The 17946-nt window shown below is 42.5% G+C and overlaps 2 protein-coding genes across 5 annotated transcripts; one reads left to right on the top strand and one right to left on the bottom strand.

Moving 5' to 3' along the window:
* Positions 1-87: 87 nt before the first annotated feature.
* Positions 88-4087, top strand: rpusd4 (RNA pseudouridine synthase D4). The gene is made up of 6 exons (XM_053435461.1): positions 88-531; positions 956-1163; positions 1816-1909; positions 2215-2365; positions 2454-2551; positions 3414-4087. The coding sequence occupies exons 1-6, from the start codon at positions 144-146 to the stop codon at positions 3615-3617; spliced, it is 1143 nt and encodes a 380-aa protein (XP_053291436.1). The 5' UTR covers positions 88-143; the 3' UTR covers positions 3618-4087.
* Positions 3764-10677, bottom strand: LOC128451400 (transcriptional regulator QRICH1). Of its 4 annotated transcripts, none has more exons than XM_053435222.1 (12): positions 9821-10677; positions 9222-9482; positions 9036-9104; positions 8168-8305; positions 7098-8078; positions 6561-6720; positions 6218-6372; positions 6017-6131; positions 5832-5940; positions 5579-5730; positions 5387-5477; positions 3764-5284 (listed from the first exon to the last, which is right to left on the bottom strand). In XM_053435222.1, exons 1-12 carry the CDS (start codon positions 9824-9826, stop codon positions 5095-5097), a joined length of 2427 nt encoding a protein of 808 aa, XP_053291197.1. In that variant the 5' UTR covers positions 9827-10677; the 3' UTR covers positions 3764-5094. The 4 variants fall into 4 exon arrangements, with proteins under 4 accessions (XP_053291197.1, XP_053291215.1, XP_053291187.1 ...); XM_053435240.1 differs by having other exon boundaries at positions 10184-10676; XM_053435212.1 differs by having other exon boundaries at positions 9222-10676.
* Between the last annotated feature and the right edge of the window lie 7269 nt (positions 10678-17946).

Genomic DNA, 17946 nt, shown 5'->3' with positions numbered 1-17946 from the left:
TTTGAAAAATATACTTCTTACAAACCTCATGCTTTTAGTTTGAAAGGTGATACTCGGAAGTAATTTAATGCCGAGCAGCACGTGCTTCCTGTTTGTGTGTGTGAGCTTCTCAGAGGTTAATGTCAAGCTAACACTCATCCACCATGAACAGCTGTAGAAGAATAGCCCGGACCGGTGACTGGAGCTCCGGAGTGAATACCCTCCTGACCCGGTTCAGATCGCGGACAAACTGCCGCCGGGACCCGGGACCAGCGTCCTCCCTCAGCCGGGGCCAGGCCACCGCCGCGGGGGAGAAACCTCGCCTGACAGCCGCTGACCTGGCCCGGAAGGTCCAGCAGGAGAGGAGGACGCCGCCGGCCGCCGAGGCTCCGGTGTCCGCTCAGCAGAAGAGGGTGGAGGAGCTGAAGCGGTTCAGTCTGCAGCTTCAAAACGTTCATCCCAACGTGCTGGCCAAACACCTGCTCAGAAGCGTGCTGTACCAGGATAAAGATGTGGTGGTCATCAATAAACCACATGGAGTTCCTTTCAGAGGTAAACAAACCAGCAGCCCGTCCCAGTTAATATTACTCATCTACAAGGCTTTATTGACTAGGCTCTATTAGGTTTGTTTTTGGGGATCAGGTGAGAGAAAATATTTCAAGTGCAAAAAGGACAAAATCAAGTTTGCCTCTGATTTAGAGCTGCAACTGAGAATTCACTTCATTGTTGATCAATCTGTTGGATATTTTTTCAGATAATCAATTATTGATCTGAAAAATATCTGAAATATTTCTAACCAGAAATGCAAAACATTCCAGATAATCAATAAATGTAAGTGTACAAATCACCAAGAAGCTGCAAAGTTGCAGTATAGAAGACATCTATAATGATTGTTTCAGTGGTTGGATGTATTGATTTTAGTGGAATCTCAAGCTGAAGCTGGATGAAAACATGTGTTGTTCTTGCTGTCTCTCAGACGACTCCAGGGCCACGTCCATTTCATCTGTGCTTCCTGTCCTCTCCAAAATGATGGACGGGATGAAGGTGAAGTCAGACTCTCAGCTGATCCCCTGTCTGGGCCTGGAGAAGGAGACGACAGGAGTTATCCTACTGGCCACAAATGAAGAGGCAGCAGCGCACATACTCAACCTGCACAGAAACAACCAAGTGACAAGAAAATACTGGTAAAATATGAAAATAATACACCTGCATTACACTAGACATGCACTGAACTCCGGATAATCTCCTGACATTCTCAGAAGGGGCTCCATGTGAGAGCGTAAATATCCAAAAGAGAGGCTCTGGACTTTCTATGGAATTTCTCCTGCCAGTAAAAACTCTGGGTAATGTCAGAGTGAGCCCATGTGAGAGCACAGCAGGAGATCCTCCGCAGGATTCACAGCGAGCGAGTTGATGACATTACGAACACACGACAGATGTAAAGCTGACAAAACAAATGTCTCTGGATGATCAAGAGGAGCCACACACAAACATGACCCATACAAAGATGTTGAGAGTTTTTGGTGATAAGGGCCGACATCCGGTGTTTATGTGCTGTAAAAAAGAATTTATACATTTCGTTTTGTAGCTACCTGCCTGCTGTGCCCCCCCCCCCCTCGTCTGAACGCTCCGGAGATTTCTATGTTGTAGTGAACGCGTCTGAGCCGAAAATCTCCTGCCGTGTTCTTCTCATTGGAAAAGTAAACTCCGGAGAAAGTCCGGGCCTAATCCTGTGGACATTCTCCGGAGTTCATGTCATAGAACGGATTAATAGATTCAAGGTGTCACTTGCCATACGTCTCAATCCACATTCTCCTGTTCACTGATCTCCCTCAGGGTCATCACAGTGGGAGTTCCTGTGCCGTCTGAAGGAGTGATTGATATTCCCATCATAGAGCGAGGAGTCCCAGGCCCTCGGCCGCACTACAAGGTGCCTCTTCTGTACTTTACATGCTGTAGCAAGTGTTTATCATTATATGAAATTATTACTAATTTCTGTTGTCAACTTCACAAAGTGCAGAGCTGCTTTCTTTCCTTTGTCTCATGCTAACAACCGAAAAGCTTTTTTCATTGTGGTCATTTTGAGTTATTAATCCATATTGTTAATTTACAGTTATTACAAATACATTTCTGTTTAGTCATCGATTAAAACTCTATTTAATTTCAGTGTTATTGCAGAGCTGCTCAGTGTAAGGTGTGTGGTTTCTTCATTCTCACGATTCTTTTTAATTTCAGATGGCGTTAAGCCCTCTTTTCAGAATGAATGATGCAGGTGATGGTGTAACCAAAGTGCGAGCTCATAGACAAGCTCATCCTGCCGTGACCAGGTACAGAGTCCTGGACAGCAGCGGTGGCTGCAGCCTTGTGGAGCTTCAGCCTTTAACCGGTTAGAAGATTCTTTTTTAATTACTGACAATCTCTTTTTGTTGTCGTCAGTTTTTTAACTTTAATTTCGTAATTTTCCTTGTCCCCAGGAGCGAAACACCAGATGAGGGTTCACATGGCCTTAGCTGTGGCTTGTCCTATTCTCGGCGACCATAAATATTCCCACTTGGATAAACTGGCCCCACAGGTACAGTGTGTTTCTAATATAACAGAGACCAGGCTGACACTGACACATGGACACAAACCAGCAGCAGCATCAACATCGACAGCCAACATCATGCCACTCATGTTTTAGAGTTGCAAATGCAGATTTGAAGTTTGTAAAACATTTTCACCTGATGCTCCACCGACAAACACAATTCTCCACTAATGGCAAATGGCAGTAAATGGTGTAAACACCATTTGTGTTTAATTTGCTTAGAGACCAAAATAATTCAGTGTTTTTCAGTCACAGCTGCCGTCTTCTCTTAGAAGTGGTCCTCCATTATGACTCAAGCTCAGTCTCACATGGTACTTGAATAGTTAGAAGCGGAAAATGCCGGAGAATCAGTAAATACAGGTGGAGATGGCTTATGCCACTGGAACATGAGGGATGTACTGCTAACAGTGAGCAAATGCCTCGAAAGCATCTACCAGCAGTTTGGTTTGAAGTAAGACAAATTACAAACTCAGGCACAGCCGGTGTTAAATGTGTACTTTGATTGGTGGATGGACCTTTTTTGTTTGGCTGTGGCTCAGGATGTAGAGCGGGTTCACCCCTAACCCGAAGGTTGCTTGTTTGACCCTGGCACCTCCGGTCTGCATTTAAATGTACTCGGGCAGGGTTACTGACCCTCAAATTGCTCCTGTCGACTGTGTGTGATAGAAAACCCTCCTGGAAGCCAAGACTATTTAAATCTGCTCAATCATGTTTTCAGTTGTTAGAATATTCTGTTAAATTTAAATTCAGAAATTGAGTGTTGTACATTTGTACAAAAGGAAAACCCACATTACTTCAAGTATTTTTTTTACAATTTCTAAATAACTTAACTGTACATTTTGGTCCACAGAAATTACCGGAGCGTGTTTTGGGAAAGCTTGGCCTGGAACAGAGCAAGATCCGACATCTCCCTCTTCATTTGCACGCTCGACAGCTGACACTGCCGCAAGTTAGTCAAGCAGACGTCGACGTGTCCTGTCCGCTGCCTAAATACTTCACACAAACACTGAAACGACTGCATTTAAGCCTTCCTGACAAAAAGGAAGATCAGTGACTACATCCTTGATTGTGTGTTAAATTATTTTCAGTCCAAACGATGTCTGCAAAATAGTGGGAATCAGTTGTGAAGGATTTCCGTCTGAAAAAGTGTGTAACCATTTAAATTAAATGGAAATGAATTCATTACCTCTGCCAAGAAGGTTATGGTTTCATGTTTCTTTATTTTTTTTAGCAGGATTATACAAAAACTACAAAACCCATTTCCTCCAAACTTGGTGCAGGGATGATTCTTTGGAAGAAATAATAACATTTTGCAAAATGTTTTTGACAATTAATGTTAACAATTTCCTTTTTATATTTCTACTATAAGAACCAAACAATGTGTATGATTGATCGGCCTTGGCGGAGGTATGTATTCCATTGTCATGCTAGTGTAAAGCTGAGGTCATAATCAGAAGAGACTGTAGTAAATTACTGTACAGTGCTACACAAATTGTTTTAGTAATAAACAGATGAAGAAAAATTGATTTACAACTATTTTTCAATGTAGTAAAACTGCAATTGTGTCATTTCTCTGGAGGTATCATGTGAATGCTATAAGAAGTCAGTTTCAAAAGGCCCATTGCGAATCCTGGTTTCAAACATCAGTATGTCCAGACTAGTGAGTACCAGATATATCTTTGTCAAACTGACTTTGACATGACTTTTCATTCAAGGATTAACAGTGCATGAGCTGGACAAAGATGTTTCCACCTGCATATCTGTTTAATAACCAACTATACACACAGACATACAGGAGTAAGTTGGCAAATAAAATCCTTGACGGGTGTTCTTTAATGGATAGCTTTGACCTGAGAAAAATGTTTCCCCCCACATGACTGCAGTATAGCACTTGACCATGTGAATTTCTGAGGGTCCGCTTGGGTTGTCCACAAGCACAAATCACGTCTTTGTTGTTTTTAGAAAAAACAGGCACAAGTTTTGTATTTTTGAACATATCAATACATGATTCAATATGCAATCAGTATAGAAGAGAAAAAAAAGGAACCGTGAGCATGGGCCCCTGTAATTGCCCTTTAAGATGTACTGTATCATAGTGGGACCTTGAGGAGAAGTAAGACATTAACTGACTGTGAGGATAAGAAGTGGAGGATGAAATATCTTCATATATTGAGAAGATTTGACTTTTACAGAAAAAAGAAACACCTCTGCTCAGCTGACACGGCAGCAATCCAAGAGACTGACCAGTGTTCCCGCAGTGGTGAGAATAAAACCTTGTTTATCTGCCAGGTTACAGAGGCGATGGCTTACATAGGTGGTCAAGAGAACGAGAAGTCCACCCAATCAGCTGAAAGCAGAAAAAGTAAGGAGAGAATTTCTCGTGTATACTCCTCAGAAGAAAAGTGATTGTTTCAGAAGTTGATCCATTTTATTTGAGATGGCCAGTGAAGTTTAGGTCAGGACAGCTACTGCATAGTCAACAATCAGTGACTGTGGAACGAGTCCCCATCAGTCCAGACAGTCCGCTCAGCTTAGCCCATGTTCTCTGCACTGACACCAATAATCTCCTGGATCTCTCGGACCACGATGATGCGAGCCAGTATTTGTTCCACTTGCTGATTTGTGAGCGGCTGCGATGAGTACCACATTGGGCTGTTGGGTGCAACGACAGGTTCTGGAGTCATGTAGTACGCATCATTGCGTCCTTTGATGCTCTGAGGACTGGAAAAGGGAAAAGAAGGTATATTTTTGTTAATATTTTGTTGTCTTCATATTGAAGAGTAATCCAGCTAAACAGGATTTCTGTGATTTAAGGTCACTCACCATTTGAAGAGGTAAAAGTCATAAAGTTTAATGGGACAGCGAAGTGGATTCTCCGGATCTTCAATCTGTTCTTCATACATGTCGTCAGTTCCTGAAACAGATGTCACAAAAGAAGTCAGCATCAGCAGTTTCTGCTTCACAAAGGAAGCAACTCAAAGAAAGACTCCGACTGAGGATAAGGGCCATGAGCACCTTTCTGTCCGGCACTGTGTGGACCTTGTCCTTTGAGAAGGCGGATGCTGGTTGCTTTGTCCTTGGCATTGGTGGGGTTCTTCCTCGTGTGTCTGAGGACCTTCGAGAAAGCTACTTTCAAGTGCTGTTCAGGTGTCGTCAGGCAGAAATACCTGCAACAAAGAAAGATTTTTAACACAAGTGTATTTACATCTGAAATACATGACTATCTTTACAGAGAGCAGATTGTGGTGAGTCAGTGGTGGTTACTCACTTTGTATTGAAGTACATAAGGGTAGTGAGGAGTGTGGCTGGCGAATGTGCACCGAGCTGTTTACACTCCCACAGCATCTCTTCTGTCACATGACTTGGAATGATGTAACCTAAGATTTAAATGCAAAAATAAGTAAATGTTTTAAATTGAAAAAAAAAAAAGCTTACATGTTGATTGTTTCTCACCTAGCGGGTGGACAATTGGTTTCCAGCCATCAAGGATGTTGTGTAAGGACGCACCGAAACGTGTGTAATATGGATCAGCGAAAACATCATCCACACGTCCATTGTCGGCGATGTACTTTAAAGTGAAACATATAAAAAGATCTTATGATAGGATTTTTGGATGGTTAAAACATCTTCATGTTAAAACAGGGTGATACTAACCTTTTGTATACACAAGAATACATAATACAGGACGTCGGGGGAAAATTCTTCTTCTTCAGATCCACGTGCTTCCTGCGTCATCAGGGCAAGACCCAGGTTTAGCTCAGCTACAGCACTAGAGACCAAGTCTTCTTGAAAACAGAGCGGCTGACGACCTGGACACAACCAAAGAGAGATGAACACAGGCAGAATTCATTCATTAGTGCTACAAAGTTCACTTACTAATTTCTCAGTTACAAGAAGGAAAGTCAAAGTACTTCATGACCAGCTCATGAAAATGTATTGCTTCTGGTGGTGTTAGTACATATAATGAAATATATCAGTATCTTTACAATTGACTTACGTCCTATTGGCGCAAGACTGGGTTTTTCCTGCTTGCTTAACTCTATGTTTTTCCGTTTCGCCCAAAGCCGCCAGACCTCCAGGCCTTCCTCTGGTTTTAGACAGACAGGAACCAGAATTTCAGTGGGCGGTTCAGCTTCAGCCTCCGTCTGGACTTGACCCTGCACAAAATAAAAAAGTGAATGCTCTGTGGGAAAAAGGGCCAGGCTAAATCACACCTTCAGATAATTATGTAGAAATAATTCAATCATGGTTTTAAAGACGTCGGTCTGAAAAAGGACTGAATACCCCCCAGACAAATAGTAAAAATGAAACATCTGGAGAAAAATCTAGATGTATTAGGAAGGTCTCAAACACTATAAGAAGCGTATAATTGGCAGATTTCAAATACTGATTTTGGACTACAAGAATACATATATACCACAAGTTTGGGTTCCTTTTATCCTCCACATTCCCTGAGCTTTGGAAAAATTCACTACAAAAGCATAGGAACAACTCAATTACAAGTCTAGATGTCTTAGTAAAATTGTATTCAAACCTGCAGATGGAGCTGCTGTTCTTGCCCCTCTTCTCCTTGACCCTGTTGTTGATTTGGGTCCCATATGTGTACCGACTGTGTAGTGTTGTAAGTCCCTCCTACAGCCTGCACTGCCACAAGGTTGTGAATGTTCCCGTTCATGAACTGCGCTGGAAACAGGGTCTGTACCATTTCTTCCTGTGTCCCAGCGGAGGCCAACTGCACATCTGCAGACCTGGGGGACATTTTATCCTTACCGTTGGTGGTGGTAACTTGCACTGTGCTGTACTGTTCCTGTGGTAAGGCAATGTGAGTTACCCCCTGCTGTTGTGGAGCAGAGTACACAGGGATGGTCCAGGTCTCACCCGTGGGACCTGTGATTGTCCCTGTGGTGCTGAACAGCTGAGCACTGTCAACAGTGAGCAAATCTGGTCGTAGCGACACATAGCTCTGCTGCTGCCCTTGAGGGATGGCCAGAACAGTAGCCATCTGCTGACCCTGTGGCACAGCATAGGAAACAGATAGAGGGACATCCACCTTACGTTTCTTGGCAGGTTGGAGTACAGCTGAGGCAGAACCAGACCTCCTCTCTACCTCCCTAGGAGAGTCCTGTTGATGGGTAGGAGACATGGCCTCTATGGTCTGGATCTGGATCTGTTGGCCATCATGTAGCTGAATTTGTTGTCCACCCTGCAGTTGAATTTGTTGTCCACCCTGCAGTTGAATTTGTTGTCCACCCTGCAGTTGAATCTGTTGTCCACCATGCAGTTGAATCTGTTGTCCACCCTGCAGTTGAATCTGTTGAATCTGTTGTCCACCCTGCAGTTGAATCTGTTGAATCTGTTGTCCACCCTGCAGTTGAATCTGTTGGCCTCCTTGTAACTGAATATGTTGACCAGCCTGAAGCTGAATTTGCTGGCCCCCTGGCAGCTGAATATGTTGCGTTCCTTGTAACTGGATTTGTTGTCCTCCGGCTACAGCTGCAACCAGCTGTGCCTGAATCTGTAACAGACAGCATTGTGTTAAAAAATAAACAGCAACAATCCATCATATGGATACATCTGATATAAGTGACTGATATTAAACTGCACCTGCTGTTGCTGCTCCTCTGTGAGATCTCCGTGCTGGATGAACTGAGCTGTAGAGATTCCCTGCAAATCGTGCTGGGAGGGCGAGGCCACCTGAAGAACCTGGCTGATGGTTTGGCCCTGCTGTTCCTGGATCTGAACCTGGCATAGAGTGGTAGCATGGAAAATAAACAGATACACAAGTTAGAAATAATTTAATACACAGTTCACTGACAGATTATGACAAAGACCATGAATTCATTTTAATGAGTTTCTCTAAATTAATAATGGTATTTTTGATAAGAAAATATCAAGCTTCAATGAAACAAAAACAATTAACACAGACAGGGTAAGTTGTCAAAGAAACATTACTTCTCCATAGAAATAAAAAAGAGTCTTAACCTAATGGGATATTTAAACGTTTACAGACACAGTAAAAGACAGATACAGGAGTTGAGAAACGGTGAATGATTGATCATATTTTAATGTGTAGCCACAGACACTTCTCTAGACAGCAAGTATGGAAGAGGCATGGTTAACCATGAGGTGAATAAATAAAGGATTAAGTGAATGCTGTCTCATGTGCTATGTCAATAGAGTGTGGGAGCTATACTGTCAATGGGAAAAACTGGCAAAATAATTTTGGTTTCAAACTGGAATCTCGTATCTTTCCTCAACAGTAAGTGGATTCACGTATCAGAGCTGGCAAAACAAAACTACTTAACTCAAACTGCAATTCATGTAACTTTAACAAAAGACAATCAAACACCACGCTGCTATTTAATCTGTTGTACTCTTGAGAGTGAGCAACGGATGTGTTTCAGGACCCCTCCACTTTGCCCCATCTGGCTTTTAATGTTGATGAGAAAACAGACACTGGCTATAAACCAACCTGCACTTGGAGCTGCTGATCAGACCCCTGGTGTACAGACAGCTGAGGTGAATTCTCGGCAGAAGTCACCTGTACCCAATATAAAATAATAACATACCTAATAAGTATATATGGGCCGTGTAGCTGGTTGATAAACTGTGATAACTTTGTCCAAAGGCAATAACCATTCTAAGAAAGGGATCTTACCGGGCAAGCCAGCTCCAGAAGCGACCCTGCCACCTCTGTGCTGTCTGTGTAGATACAGTTGGCGTCCTGCTGCTGGTACACCATGGCTGTGGTGGTGGCGGCACCTTCCTGCTGGTTGAACTCCTGCAGCACCTCGGGGCCCTTGGAAAGACACTCCAGGAACTCCTTCATCCTGTGCTGGGGAACAGTGCGGGCCTTCTGCCGCACATACTCATCGAAGGACACCACCCCACTGTCCTGCTCATTCATTGTCACTTTGACCTGAGGAGAGAAGAGAATGGATCTGAAAAACACTTGAAACGCTTCAAGTCCCAAACATCTCATATTCATAAAGGGCCGCCATGAAAGTTTGAATGCAGATCAGTGCAATGAAGAGGAGGCAGTTGTTTAGTGTGGGACCTGCAATTATATATGCACAACATAATGAACTTTAAAAGTATAATTTCAATGCCTGCTTATTAAAAAAGGGTGCGTTGTAATAACAGGGGACAAAGTGGATTTGAACTTGTCGTACAATGTCTGCTACGCTTCAACTTATTAGTAATTTAAACATAAGTCACATAGACAGCACACATACATGTATGTTATATGATCCTTACTTTCATTATATACGTAAACCAGTACAGAAGCACCGACACTCCGATCACCAGACATTTTTAGTTCTGGTTTAACAACAGCGTCTACGTTAGCTAGTTGTTAGCATGCTAGCTTCCCACTTAGCTAGGCAGTGTTTTGTCACAACACGCGCGCATATGTGGCTCAATAACTGTATTTAAACACAGTTAAATACCGAAGTGACATCTTATAAATATACACCGTGTAATTAAATCAACGTGCACGTTAGCAAACATCAACATAAACAGTCCATTCATTGCAATTATACGGGGCTAACGAGCTAGCTAACCGCGGTGCTACCGCTAGCTAGCTAGCTAGCTCGGTGGCTCCGGATCCCGTCATGCTACCTTAAATAAAACGAAATCCTCTTCTTTCCGCCAAGGCACGGTGTTTAAAACTAAAAAGCCGATAAACGTCGAACAGCTACCAGGCAGCGTGCCACTCACCCCGCCACATAGTGCATGTGGCAGCGGTGGAAAACCCCACAAACAATGCTGCGATTAGATAAAATAAAGAAGGAGCCAGCGGCGGCGGCAGGCGAGGTCTCTGACGTCTGCTTGTTTCGGGGCTGAGCTGAGATCCAGGCTGCGGTGCGTTGAAAAAAAACAAAACACAATAAGTTTCCCGAAGCCCCAGCAGAGCTCGGATCGATTTGTCCGGAGGAATCACGGGTAGTGGTCCTACACGCTGCACCGCACAAACACACGGGACAGCAGCGGGCCCTCGGTGTTTATCCAGCGGGATATAAAACGACGGAAGTAAAGGCCCGAGATCGACGCGACTCCTCTTCAGACTGATGATGTGCGAGGCGGCGGCCTGTGCTGCTAACACCAGCCCCCCTCCGCCCCACTGCCAGACCCACACATGTGGATCTGTGCTACACATATCAACACTGAAAACACAACCCACAGTCCCATGTGCACAATTCAACACACATGTCACCATCTGTGGTGGAGCCTCAACAGATTTCTTCATGTTTCTGTTTGAACGGGCCATCACCAAAATACCACAAGTACCATAATATCTACACATGTAGTTATTATCTATTACCTGTCATTGTTTTTATTAACTAAAATATAGATTTGTAGATAGACACATATATATGTATATACATGTAGATAGACATATATATAGACAGATAGATATACATGTAGATAGATAGACATACAGATAGATAGATAGACATATTCATATATATTTAGATAGATAGAAAAACAGACAGTGTAGACAGATATGTAGATAGATAGATAGATAGATAGATAGATAGATAGATAGATAGATAGATAGATAGATAGATAGATACATACATACATACATACATACATACATACATACATACATACATACATATGTATTTAGACAGATAGAAAGAAAGACAGACAGACAGACAGACAGACAGACAATCAGAATCAGAATTCTTTTTATTTGCCAAGTATGATTGCACATACCGGAAATTGCCTTGGTGTCGTTCGTTGGTGCACTGAACATAAAATAACAATATAAAAACAACACTATATAACAAAAAATATACAGTAATAGAGTTATGGGCACGGGCAGACAGATAGATAGATAGATAGATAGATAGATAGATAGATAGATAGTTACTCTGAATGACAGCACAAACTGCAGGCTATTCTCAAAATCGAATATCCTTTTGTTTTATTGTACAGGTCACATTATCTATCAGGTGTGGATGAAAGTTCTGATAATAAAATCAAATAGGTCTCACTGTTGTCAGACTGCCTCCTCTACATCACTAGAATTGTCCATCTATACTATTCACTAGACATTTTAAACTGACAATAAAGTGAACCGGGCCTGGCTCACATTTGAATGCATGTGCCTTTAACAAAATCTAACCTCCCCAGTCTGCCTTAAAGAGCCAGGCATGTGCCACTGAGGGCCTCCCCTTGCTCGCTCCACAACAAACTGCCTCTCGCCCGTCTTAAGGTAGACCCACAGAGATGCGCTGTAAGCATGGTCTGTCCCCCTGACACACTGGAAGGGAAAGAGTTAATTCCCACACTCACTGCAGAAGAGCAGAGACACTCTCTGGTGGAAATGGTGGTGGTATTTAGAAATGTACATTAAAACAATTTCATAACGACATGCCCTTACATCCCAATGATGCTTATATATTTTTGAAGATAAACATATTTCATCATATGTTATGCGTTACATATTCAGTCCATTGGCCATGTTATGTTTGGCATTAGACCTTGCAAATATTTTCCAAATTAATAAGCCCTTCAGAGTGTCTATTTGGCTCGTCAGTATCACTTCATGCGACTTTGTGCCACTGTAAGAATCTTAATGTAATCCTTTTCAGAAGGGATTTACCTCAACGCAACTGCTGTCGAAAGAGCCAGTGGATTGTTATTTACTCTTTACTTTTTTACTTTTTGAAATCTCTGCATGTGAATGCAATAACCTGGCAGATATTTACACAAGCTTTTTTTGTGGAAGGGACCCCTGGTATTTGGGTCCCCGCTCTTTGTGATTACAGATGACATCATGATAGGAGACTGCCAAGTCACCAGGCAGTGCTGCAACAGGAATAAGACGCCAGCTTGAAGACTTTATGGCTGGGAGCATGTGGGTAAATCCATTCTATTCTGTCCTCACTCTGACGCTCTTCATCTCCTACACCAGAAATCTGATGTTACTGACACTTTCACTGCAGCGAGAGATGGAGTGCAATGCATGAGGCATTAAAAGGAAGCAGGACACAAGGAATCACAGGTATATCTGAATCATCTGGCAATAATGAAGGGGGGTGGATTCGTTTACAGCAAATGTACTGGAAACGTGTTTTGGTAATATTGTGAAATAACTGTAATAACTACACAATCCGCTACAGCCCTGGCACGACAAGCTTTTTAATGAATTTGCAGTTGGGTTTTGACCCAACATTTAAATGTTTTTATCAAATTGTAGAATTTCAGTTACAATAAGTCAGGACATGGTGTATTTGTTAGCCTCGTGGTTTATGTTTTGAGCAGAGTAAAAATAAACAGAAACAGAAACAACATTTGCGAAACCAGGTCACCTGCAAGAAAACATCATGCTAAAAAAGAAGATTATTTCAAATGATACTTGAGCTTTATCGGCTCCTATATGATGTCTATTTATTTTTATCTAATTATTTTCTATTTTAATTTGTGGTTTACTGAAGTGGCGGCTTGCTGTCTGTGACCCACTGTGTACAGACAGATCTGATGGCTTAATGCTGTAGTTTTGCCAAGCTGTTTCGTCCACAGATTTTGTGGAGTGTGAAGTCCCATTGGATTACTCAAGGGGATTACTGTCCTTTACAGACTTGAACCTTCAGATTCGTAATCTGGGATTCTGCATGACTCCTTTACCTTTACTTAACATCCAAAGTCTCTCTGCTATCAACTTTTTAACAAGTGTGTAAAATATCCGGTAGCTGAAAATATTATGTGGAATCACACGTCAGCTCTTCCTCTTCTTTGTTTTTCTTTAGGTTTCTGGATTAACGTTTCGGTGGCAAAAATGGAAGGTTCCACTGTGCTCTTCATTACATTAATTGTGTGTCTCTTTTCACTTGGAAGTCTAATTCAAACTTCACATTCACTGGACAACTCTGATTCCGTCCAAATAAATCGAAGCACGGACAGAAACAACAAGGGCTTCATCATGGCCAGTGATTCTGTGGAAGGCAACGGACATAATGTAGACAAGGCAACATCACGTCAACCTAATATAACTCACATTCCAGTGGGGCACGAGGGAGCCAGCGATGGAAACCATCCTTGGCCTGGAATCACTTTAACTAGAGCACTAGAACTCTCACTACACCACTTACAGGCCCAGGACAGAGGAGCTGACAAAGCTTATACTTCAATAACAGCACCCGCTCACCCCAGTATGCACGTCATCTCAGAGTCAGCTTTCTTGGAAGGCAGGCACATGACAGCTGAGGAACAGTTCAAAGAGACTCGTGCATCCAGAGGAAAGGATGACTCTCTGGATGGTGAGTGAACATGTGATTGTCAATAGAAGTCAAATCGGGTACTATTCAGCTTCTCCTCATAGGGTCAGTCAGTGTCAGATACATACAACCCTCAACACATATATTTAAAAAACACTTAAAATGCAGGATATTTGAACAGATTCAGTAGTATGCAAACCAATAAATGTATCTTATCTCTTAACCAAAGAACATGAAAACGTTACATTAAGTATACACTTCTCAATCGTTGACCTTGTGCTTAAGGAGCATGTGTTTTCCAAAAGTTTTGTAAGGTTACAAGTTGAATGATTCTGTATAATGTGAGTGTGTATTGTGGTTTATTTCTGTGTGTTGGCCCTTCGATACACTTGCGACCTGTTCAGAGTGTATTCTGCCTCTCACCCAATTCCAGTTGGGATTGGCTCCAGCTCCCCCTGCGATTCTCAAAGGATAAGCGGTATTTATAATGGATGGATTAATTATTCTTTATCCAAGTCTTTTCTCCTTTCTCTTTCAGGTGGTGACAGCCTTGAACGCCCGGTCCAAACAAATCTGTTTACCTCCTTGACAAATCGAAACTTGCATGGACCCGGAGGTCCCTGTGTGCTCGGTCTTAGACCTTGTGTTGTTCTTAAAAACCAGAATGGCACCAATCTGCTCTGGGACGACATGAGCCGCACGCTGGCATTCGTCTGGGAACTACATGTCTTTGGATGTGCCAGCCTTTTCATACTGATGGCAGTCCTGGCAGTTCTGGGAATGGCCAGTGCATGCATCCTCCCTCATTCCCTCTGTCATGCCCTGACCCTGGAGAACAGTCTCCTAGTTATGGGTGGTACTTTGCGTGGTGTCCTCCTGCTACTTGATCCTTATGGTACCCATCAGATTCTCTCTCGGGCTACTCTAGCAGCGCTCCATAATGTCCCTCTCCAGCTTCTTCTGTGGGCACAGGTTGCCCTCGCTCTGGTGACACTGGAGGGGCTGAAGTTATTCTTTTTTCACCCAAAGCTGCAACACCCATGGGTTGTTGGAGGGCTTGCTATATCACATTGCACTCCATTGCTTGTAGCAGACCTATACTCCACAACTTTATGCCCTGCTCTCCCTCTGTTGCTGCAGACAGTCTCCCTCTTCTGGGGCCTCCCATTCTGCATGGGAATCCTCAGCAAGTCTCTCTCTTACCGAGATCCCTTCCTCATGTCGTCTGTGCCTCAGTGGTTTCCTTCACACCGGATTGACAGGCGAGCAAAGCGGGTAACAGCAGTGTGCGCCGTCTTCGGAGTTCTCTGCTGCAGCCTTCAGATGTATAGTCTCCTCTGGATTTATGGGCTACTGGGGAACTGGAGGCGCTTTGGCTGGGGCTGGTGGCTTAGTCAGTTTTGGGCAAGAATCCTTGAGTTATCCTGGGGTTTCTCTTTGCTTGTCCTGGGATCTTGGATCTTCTGGATGCCGTCTAATGGAGAGTCAAGAGCTGATTATTGGCCGATCAGACTTGAGATGTTTAAAGGGGTGGAGGAGAAAAGCTTGTGGTGTAGGTTCCTGCCCAACGTGCCAAAAGGGCCTATGAGAAAATCTGAGAAAACCTGGGAAGAATTGATGCCAAATAACTGGACAAAATATAACCTGGCTCGAGCAAATGTCAGTACTAACATACGGAGCCCGTATGATGATCAGCGATCTATCAGTACAATAGAATACCCGCCTGGTGCAGTTCACAATAGCAGCTCAGACTCTCAGCCTGCACTACTGTGGCAAAAAGGAGGGGAACGTCCATGTATTCTTTCACTGATAGAATTTGACATGCGGCCCCCGTCTCCTATCAACCTCAGGCGCAGCATTCACAATGCCCTTCATCATGAACATCATGCAGGAAACCTGTTCTCAACACCGACCTCCTCGACTCACACAGAAGCCAATCATGGAGACACAACAACTTTCCCTCCAACTTATGTTCGCTATGGGTGGTTGTTAGATACAGAGTCTATTTCTGCGTCACTTGATCATTTCCAAGTCAGTGAGCAAATACTGTCACCCAGTGCCACAGCTGATTATAGTGGAAGCATGGAGTCCCAAACCCCTGTCTATAAGGGAGGAGAGTTTAATTCAGAGCTGTCAGCAGTGATGCATCAGAATGACACGTCTGATGATGTCACAGACCTCTAGAATTGAACGTTCAGTGTCTAGATTCAAGTGGCTTCTAGTGGTGAAGTTGCAGATTTCAACCAACTGAACCCCCCTCACCTCTTCCAAGCATATAGGTCAGTTAAACCTACAGTGGCCTTCAGGTAACCTAAGTATGTGAAAGGCTGTCCCTCGAGCCAGTGTTTTTTTTTTTTTTTTGTCCATTCCAAGCTACTGTAGAGACACATGGTGCAAGATTACGGACTCCATGGAAGAGCACCAGCGACCCATGTGGATATGAAGGGCTCATTCGAATGTAACAAAAACAATTCTTAGTCTCAGGTAATTATAGAAAAAATAACAATATTAGACTACATTTCTAAAAAACAGACCCCCCCTTAATCCTAGTTGATATTTAAAGCCCTTAGGATCACCAGTCCTTCATATTTCAAATCATCTCAGCTTCCTAAAAATACATAATCATTCTAGAAAGTAGCTTCTAAAGGAAATGGACCATGTGCATGGAAAAATTACTTACTTTTGTTAATCTAATTTAGTCTTGAACTGAGGTATTGCTTCAAATATTCAGCACAAACACGCTTAGAGTGGTATGCAAGTGTATCCCTTGAGTTTACTAGATGTGTATGTTTTGTAAAAGATAAGGCTTTGACCTTCATTGATCTTCTGATACAATTTATATGTAAAATGCTTAAAACCTTTAAATGGATGGAAAAGGCAGGAAATACTAGATAATGTGACCATCTCATAATGCGAGTTGTATAATGTTTGTTTCCATATGCCAATGTTATAAGGGACATAACAAATTTCCCATTATCTGAGTCAACATCTGGCCTGCATCAGATTTGTTTAGTAACTGTTAAAAGTTAGGTTAGTATTTATATGTTACCACTGCAATATGATTGGATGTTTTTACTTTGTTGTTAATAAAGCCAATTTCTGAATCATTCAAAGTCACATTCATTGTTTTTTTTAGTAGAATTGCTCACAGCAAGCATCTTTACACTTTTAGTTCTGTCTCACCAGAGTAACATTCTGAGGTCCAAGGTCAAATCAAGCTTTGGTTAAAATAATAAGAAAAGCTGTATGTTTATTAAAACTCTAGTCTTAAATCTTTTTTTCTGATTAATCTATTTCAGAAACAACTACAGTATTTATTGATATTTGTTACTTCTGACTATTATCTTCTCAAAAAGTTTTTTTCAATATGAACTTACTCTATATGCAGTTGCATTAAATACAAATTGAGATTGAGACTCTCAGCCGAGTTATTGGAAAGCAGGATTCTGTTTAGTTAGATGACAGAACATGTTGAAATAAAGGTACTCTTCAGTTTCCCTCTTCCTTCCACTTCTCCTTGTGTCATGAGTCCATGATGGATCGTCACCTGCTCCTCCTCAGCTCCTCACACCTGGCTGCCTGTGATTGGCTCGTCAATTAAGCAGCCTTGGGGAGAAGCATTTATTTGAGGCAGATCCACACAGCGCCCCCCTCAGTGATAAGCTTATCAACAGTTTAACACACAGCACATGCGTAAAGTGCACTCATCATCAGAGGTGGGATGCCTTTTAGAAACGATATGCTGTTCTTCACAGTGATGGTGATTCTAGCGTCTTTAAACGGTTTGAATGGACAAGCTGTTGATTCAGGAGCTTTGCCTGTGTTACAAGGCAGACTTCACTTCCGGAGTGTGGTGTCTGATGATGGACAACATGGATCTGCACTCCCAACTCGATACGGATCCCTCACCTTCATGTCTGCTAAAGGGGGTGATGAAAAGCTGGCTCCTGGTAAGTTTCAGATCATCTGTCTCACAATGATACGACTCAGAGAAACTCACTAATGACTGATGAGAAAAGGTCTCCTAATGTCAATGAGGTCTGAAATGTGTTTTTAATTTAAACAGGTTTAAGAAATGTATAGGTAATATTATTGAAGAAACCCTGTGGTTAATATCCCAACCTCTATATATTCAATTATTTGACTGTAAATTGT

The sequence above is a fragment of the Pleuronectes platessa genome, chromosome 2 (assembly GCF_947347685.1).
Source record: "Pleuronectes platessa chromosome 2, fPlePla1.1, whole genome shotgun sequence".
In the NCBI taxonomy this organism is placed as follows: Eukaryota; Metazoa; Chordata; class Actinopteri; order Pleuronectiformes; family Pleuronectidae; genus Pleuronectes; species Pleuronectes platessa.
This window is presented reverse-complemented; position numbering and strand designations above follow the sequence as displayed.